Source organism: Hypomesus nipponensis, chromosome 11, assembly GCF_054491055.1.
Source record: "Hypomesus nipponensis isolate SF chromosome 11, ASM5449105v1, whole genome shotgun sequence".
NCBI classification, from domain to species: Eukaryota; Metazoa; Chordata; class Actinopteri; order Osmeriformes; family Osmeridae; genus Hypomesus; species Hypomesus nipponensis.
In genome coordinates, this window is record NC_140371.1 from 9,332,350 (window position 1) to 9,340,137 (window position 7,788).

Here is a 7,788-nt window from a genome sequence, read left to right on the forward strand (position 1 = left end):
CGGCACCCGGGGCATTTTCAGCTTAACCAATGTTACATACCCTATTCGGAGTCTTAAGGAACAGTGTGAAATACCCCAAAACCCCCAGTCAATCACCCCTTTAAGGAGTAGCGTCGCCCATATGTGATCGTTCAAATGCGGGTCTCACCGCGTAACGTCGCATACAGCCTATGCGCATATAGCCTATTTCGAACATTCCAACTGAATATTGTTGGAATATGGGGTGCGGATTATAGAAAATTTGGCGTATTTTCCCCAAAATACGGTACACCCACATTTTAAGTATATATAGGCCGACAAAAACAGAATGAGTCCACAAAATGTATAGACAAGAAAACATTTGTTTGTTTTTTGTGCGATTGGATATTGACCTGAAGAAAGTTTCCAAATGTTTTGTTTCTATCAGACTTGGTTGCATTTACACACCATTTTCTCTGACATTGCATGTTTGGTGTTCCTGGTGTACATCCAATCAATCAAAAGCGACACACCAACAGGCTCTATTCTAATGAACAAATCAGCCTTGGTCAGAAATAAGGATCCACAAGGGGCTGGATCCTTTTGTATCTATGTTCCATAAATGTTCCAGTGCGATCCAGATCTCATCCGGTGGGCCCAGTCTTCTGTAGGACCTCAAGGCCTCTCTGGTGCACTCGCATGTGCTCTGTGACCCTGTACTGTCTGGAGAAGGCCATGGGGCAATGGGGACAAGAGTAGGGCCTCACACCCAGGTGGGAACGCAAGTGTCTATTGAGGGAGCCCCTCTGGCTGAATGCCCGCTCACATAGGGAGCACTGGTAGGACTGGCCAACACCGCCACTAGGCACACTGGCTGCCAGGGCCCCCCCAGAGAGGTCTGTTTGGCCCGGTTTGGCTTCTATGTCCAGCAGGAGCAATGGGGAGATGCTAGGCTGTCTGCTTCTGCCCCCCAGAGGGTGTTTGAGGGGACTGGGACCTTGTTTGGGACTAGAGGAGGGAGTATATTCATCATTGGATTCACTGGAAGTGGCTGGCAGTTGGGTGTCCATAGGCTGGCAGTGGTAGCCAACTTGGCCTTGCTGGGGGGGTACATCACTGGTGATGTCATGGCTGTGCTTTTCTGATGTAATATCCTCTAATCTATGGTTTTCCCTTCTCCAGGGGTGTATTTTAGGAGTTCTTCCAGGCTCCACCCAAACAAACTGTGTCTCCTCAACCGGTGAACAGGTTCTGCTTGTAAACTTTGGCCCCAGTTGGTCCTGGGTGTCAGCAATGACATCCTCTGTACCAGAACATTTTTCAAAAAAGGTAGAAGGGCTGAGTCTGGAGGCCTTTTCTCTCTTTGGCTCTGATTGGTCACACATTGAGAGAGTGTCAAAGTCTAATGTCTGTGACACTGTGAACTTGCAGTGTGAAAATGGATGGCCAAGGTGATCCATGGAGTGGTGGATCTTAGAGGAGCTGTGCATATAGTTTCCCTTCTGTCCTCTTGTTTCAGACTGAGGAGAGAGTATATACTCACTGCCCAACTCTGAACAGACAACAGACTTTGCTTGCTCTGCCTGGCCTGGGCTGTGTGACCATATTGAACCTAAAGATACTCTTTGACCCCTATTGTAATAGGCTGGTTCCTCTCGAGCACCCATGGTAACCTCCCTCACATCGAATTGTCTCATTCTGGCTGATGACAATTTACTGTGTTTAGATTGTTGCTTGTGAAACCCAGCGTCATCCTCCCCATCCCTCTCCATATCAGAGCTGTGGAGATGGTGTTGTTGCCGGCTGGCCTGCTGTCCCTTTTCTATCCTATCATGAGAAGTTGTAAGATAATCCTGAGGAGGTTTTTCTGCCAGTAATGGAGGTTTCCCTTGCATGCGGCTGTGACAGATGACTGGGACCACCTCACAGCTCAGCGGAAACAGGGACCAATGAGAAGAAGGCACTTCTTCATTCCTGCAAGGCTGCTGACCAGAAACACATTTCATCTTCAAATGTGGATGCTTGTCACCTGGAAGAAAGAATAGTTGTAGAAATCAGGGGCTGTATTTCTAAAGAATCTCAACTCCTTTAAAAGGCACACATAATCAAAATATCTGCACTTCTGATCTGTTTTGTGAATGTCAGCTGACCGTGTAGAAAGCTTCTCATAATGTATGGTGTATTCCAAGAAAGTGTACTGTATATATACATATTTAGTACATTTGCATTATAATAGCTTTATTTTATGGCTTGTACTTTACCATCAACAATCCATTCAGGCTCAGCACATTTGGCAGACTGGTGTGCTGCATCCAGTTTCCTTCTCAAAGACAGCTGCAGTTCCTCCATCTGCAGATAAGTGGCAGCAGACAGCAGGGAGAGGTTCTGGTGTGAAGGAGGAAGAGCCCCAGTGTAAATGTAATCCAGCAGAGACTCCAGAACTTCCTTTGTAAAACAGGGGACCTGCAGGTCCAGCAAAGCACCTGTAGTTGGCAGAAGAGATGCCAGAATGGGACTGGAGGCTGCCAGGATGTTCTTGTGTGCCAGATAGAGTCCACCTGGACCTAGTTGGATGGATGGGCGGATCACACAGTCACAGAACTGGCCCTCTATTCTCTGGCAGTTCATTCTCCTTAGCAGGTTCATAGCATGCAAATTGACTGTTGCCACCTGTAATAGGATCACAAAGAGATAGATGAAAAATAACATAAAAGTGACCTCCATGTAAAATAAATGGACAGTCACAAGTTTTGTATAGCTGTAAGCCAAGTTTTCAGAATAGATTCATAGACCCATAGTAAGTCTTTTGAACTGCTGTTTTGAGTCTAATGAGACTGGCATTAGATTAATATAGGATATGATTAAGATAATAGACCTGCAAACAACTTGATTATCATCACATTGTATCACAAACTATGACAGTCACATAAAATCACTGCCTATTCACGTGTTAACCTACATCGATATTTTACTCTCATTAAACAAAGTGATTCCGAATTTGCTTACATTCATCGTAACTCCTGACGAGTGAAATAAGACCATCAAATCCTCGATTAGATTGAAATTTAAAAGAAGCGTCGGTGTCTACTTGGCGGCTGGTGTCCTGTGTTCTTATTCACTATCACATGCCTTTCATAGAACGAGCCCAACGTGCTGACTGCCAACCACCTGCTTAATGGGGAGTCCCAGCTGTGACGTAAAAGTCTCCATGTCCATGTATGGGGTAGACCCATCCAGATTGGTGGTCTCGGGTTGCTCGACCTGCGCAAACCTTCGGTGGCCCTGAAGTGCAAAACACACACCCCCCTAATATGAGTACTTGATCTCCCAAATGAAAACACTCCCCCCGAATACGAGTCAACTCTCCCCAAATCGGATGACTTGTCCCCTCCCCCCAATACAAAAACACGCTCCCCCAAATGGAAAACGACATTACATTAACTTAAAAACACATTACATTAACACTGAACGGAAAGGGTAGGTACTACACTTCAGCGCTGATTGGATGCAGTAGGCTAACTAACAAGAAATATGAAATTGATCGACAGAAGTACAAAATGCAATCGCCTGGCAGAGTTACGTGCACCAGGACATTTGTTTGGCTATCGAAGAATTTAGCAAATTAGTATGCTACTTAGGCAAAAGTATTTAGTGTTAAATGTAAAAATTGATAGCCAAACAATAACTATCCTGGTCCACGTTACTCTGTCCTTGTGGCATTTCGGTGTTCTGTAGTGGAATATTAGTTTTTTCATCTGAAAAGTCCTGCCTTCAACTGCGTTTTTAGCGTGCGCATATATGCTATAGGCTAGGCTAGCCTACTTATTGCAATATTGTGAAACATTAACAGCATATCTAAGATTGTTTCATAGGAATGACGCTGATTAAAATAAAGAGAAGGGTCAATCCTGTTAACCGGTGCCTTTTAAGGTCCCCAGGAAATCCTACTTCATAATTGCTGTAAAATGTTACAAATGTTTATTCTAAAAGGCTTTAATTATAGGTTTAGGTCTTCCTTATCATATAAATAACCCAAAAGTGTCTTTAAGACAATTAGTTTATATTTTAACCACTTTTGTATTTTGTACACATGTTCATTTTGCCATGTTTTGCCATGTCCCCATCACAAATGATCAACTCTTACAATAAATATCAGTCATTAAATAATAAAATATTCAAATGATTTCCTCATTATGTTGTAGACCAAGTTAAAATCTTTCTACTTTTACATATTTTTTATGAAAAAAAATAATTTAAACCCTTTTTGAGGAGATTTACTTTGTGTGTCCCCCAAAAAGTTCCACCCTGTTAGATTGTAGTTTTTCCCTCTTAAGAAAATAGCCTACACTTCCCATGTCACAAAGTTCATGAAATGACATCATTTCCTGTGGCAGGAATTCAACTTGGCCAACTGAAGTTAGTATGAACTTTCAGATTTATCTTTTTTCCAAGATTCATAATGTCAACCTGTTTGTCACAACCTTAAATTTCCACCCTGTTAGGCTACTTTATTAAGAAAATAAATAACATTTTATAATTTCAAATATGGTTTTATATAAGAATTAAAAGGCCGTATACATATAGGGTCTAATGCTAGCTAGATCATGATCACTCACAGAGCTAGGGCTAACATAGTTAACAAAATTCCCCCCTGTTAGGTTCCACCCTGTTAGGTGGGTCAATCCTGTTAACCGGTGCCTTTTGGACCTGGTAACTTCTGAAAACAAAATTATTTATTTTTCATGTTTTTAACATTTAATCAGGAAAGAGATATGTTTAACTGTTTGGAAAACATATTGGCCAAGCTCATGCACTTAAATCCTAATAATTATGGGCATTTGGTTCAGAAATTGACCATTACATTATTCCACCCTGTTAAGACATATGAATTACAATCACAAAGTAAAAAAAATGTAAAGGCATAACAATATTTACCTTTACTTGTCCATTATATGTCCCTTGTTGCAAATACATGACAAATATTGTATGCAACTTATTATGTTACTACATTTTCTAACAATATTTCCACCCTGTTAGCTGTACACTAAGTGTCATGACTCGGAATTGTTAACACAAATGTTTCCTCTTTCCTTCCAACCAAAACGATCAAGTTCATGATAATGACATACGTGGACTAGTTGTTTGGCTATCGATGTTTACGTTTACGTTAACACGCAATTTATGCTTTTTTTCTTTATGCAAATAAATGTCCCGGTGCACGTAACTGTCAGGCTATTGCATTTTGTACTTCTGTCGATCAATTTCTTATTTCTTGTTAGTTAGCCTACTGCATCCAATCAGCGCTGAAGTGTAGTACCTACCCTTTCCATTCAGAGTTAATGTAATGTGTTTTTGAGTTAATGTAATGTCGTTTTCCATTTAGGGGAGCGTGTTTTTGTATTGGGGAGAGGTGAACAAGTCATCCGATTTGGGGGGAGTTGACTCGTGTTTTGCACTTCAGGGCTGTGGTATTGTTCAATGTTATTGATAACAGTTGATTGACATGTATGTTTAACCAATAGGAAGCCGTAGGTTGATAGGCTTGGGATCAATAGGATGAGGGAGAGAATGTGGGGTGCGGGGGTCATATACGGAATGGGCAACTGATTAAACATGTCAACCTTAGTACACAGTCTGTCTCACGCGCATTATTAAGCGAACTTGACATGGTGTCAGAAGTGCTGTGTAGCTAAAACAGGACATATACAAGTTGTACTACTGTAGGGACGTTGGTAAAAGGGCCACTGTACAAACCTCCCTGTGACGCTTTGTTGATAAACCCATTTAAAGGGGATATTGACTGTTTTTTGGGGTATTTCACACTGTTCCTTAAGGTCTCCGAATAGGGTATGTAACATTGGTTGGGTTGAAAATGGCCCGGGTGCTGTTCTATGCCCTCTGACAGATCCTCTGAAATGTTCCCGGGAAAAAACACTAGCTTTTCTCCTTTTATGGTATGCTCATTAATATTTAGATAAGCTGCGCGCTGATTGGTTGGTTATCAACGAGTGAAGCTGGGAGCAAAAATGCATCATGGCCAACAGCAGCACTCGCTGAAACACCGAAGTTGGAGACTTTAACCCTTGTGTTCTCCTCGGGTCATTCTGACCCATCAGTCCTTGTGACCCACCGTCGTTTGCGACAACTTTACCGCATACAAAAACAAAGTGAAGCATTATCTTTTAACCGTTGGGCTGCCTCAGACCCCCCACATTGCGAAGGTAAAAAAAAAAAAAAAAACTTGCTTTTGTATTGGATAAAATTGGGTAAACACAACGATGGTTCGTTATGAACCTTTTGGTCATGTGACCCGAAGGCAGCACGAGGGTTAAATAAAAACGGGCAAATAAATCTATTGTGTCTACACAACACTGTTTTCAACAGATTGACTATATATCATTTGATATGATAACATTACTTGTTTCCACTTCTGTTGTTGAAGCAAACTGGATTGACTTAGGTGGGTAGAACGTAAGGCTACAGCTTAGCAACCAAACCATATCTGATTCTACTTGGCTTCAGTTAGCTAACTAGGCTAGCTCTAGATATCTTGCTGTAAAATAACATGACAAAGATCTGGACAAACATGCATCGTGAATTGTAGATTTTCATTACACAGGTTATTTATTTGAATGAAACACAGTCAGGAACATGAATCAACGTTAGCCCAATTGCCAATAAACTAGGCTAAATTATCACACATTCTACCTATGCTCTTGCGTTAACTAGCAAGCTAAACTTGGTACATGCCTACAGTCTAGGTGTTACTAGTAACAATTACTAGCAATGCTAACGTATCCTGTATCTAGAACTTGCCTTTCTCCAGTTCTTTCAAATAGATTATCTAGACAGGCGTTAGCAATAAGCCAGACTGCTGTTCGTTTTCTGGCTAATTTTCGGAAGCTTCCCTTCTACTGCTTACTACAACTAGTCTAGCTAGAGTCATTTATGTGTGTAGAAACGTATTTAGCATTCTACCTGGTATGCTATATACAGGAAACGTTAGCATTGCTAATAACTGTTAGCACAACATCATACTGTCCTTATAGCTTGCGGTTGCAATGAGCATACGGTCGGAACAGCACCTCTTTCCAGGTTCAGCTTCCTAGCAAATCCTGCTTGAAATTTTCCAAGGTTGTCAAAACTGTCTTGGGTGAAATGTTCAGAGCAAATGAATGATTGAGTGTCGAACTTCGCCGGGATCTTCTCATAAGACAACAGCAGCCATGCCTGTTGAATGTTTGGCTCCTTGGGAAGACTGTGAGTGTTAGCCTTCCCTGTACAGCCTGGAACACAGCATTTACCACCGTGGTCCATTTTCAATATCCTTGTTATAATTCAAAACGTTCTTCTTTGTAATTCCTTATAAGTAGCCTACACAGAGCAGCGCGCAGCTAAACTAGTATCGGAGATAGACGCTACCTTGGGCTGGTCTGGATGTAAATTCTGGGGCGTGACAAAGATACAGACCAGAGCCAATAAGAGGGCGATCACCGGTCTTACGTAGGACCGGTAGCTTTGTTGAAAAACTAGCGTTTTACAGACAATTTTTTTCTTTTTGAGATTTGAATAGGAAAGAGGTGTCAATGGACTTTGATATTCACGGTATGTTCAGTTTACCCACCGAACTGTCGTTATTCAACTATGACAAGGTAAAATCGGTTTTGCAGTCAATTGCCCCTTTAAGTAATTCCTCCACCCATCACTACCACGTGTTCGTCACATCCTCTCCGCTGTACACTTTCTAAAGTTACAGCTCTTGAGTGTGTAGCCTACCATATGGAAGGCCGTTTGTGCCCCAATTTAACGTTTGTGTACAGACAGCATATT

At 41.7% G+C, this 7,788-nt stretch overlaps 1 protein-coding gene across 1 annotated transcript; it reads right to left on the reverse strand.

Moving 5' to 3' along the window:
- Nucleotides 1-361: 361 nt before the first annotated feature.
- LOC146267987 (uncharacterized) lies at nucleotides 362-2,621 on the reverse strand. The gene is made up of 2 exons (XM_084666988.1): nucleotides 2,220-2,621; nucleotides 362-1,987 (listed from the first exon to the last, which is right to left on the reverse strand). The coding sequence occupies exons 1-2, from the start codon at nucleotides 2,602-2,604 to the stop codon at nucleotides 603-605; spliced, it is 1,770 nt and encodes a 589-aa protein (XP_084523114.1). The 5' UTR covers nucleotides 2,605-2,621; the 3' UTR covers nucleotides 362-602.
- Nucleotides 2,622-7,788: the final 5,167 nt, after the last annotated feature.

Excerpts from the sequence above, each read along its gene's own strand:
- LOC146267987 (XM_084666988.1), bottom strand. The coding sequence starts at position 2,604 with ATGAACCTGCTAAGGAGAATGAACTGCCAGAGAATAGAGGGCCAGTTC. Across the intron at positions 1,988-2,219 it reads GCCTGAATGGATTGTTGATG|GTGACAAGCATCCACATTTG; the intron begins GTAAAGTACAAG and ends TCTTTCTTCCAG.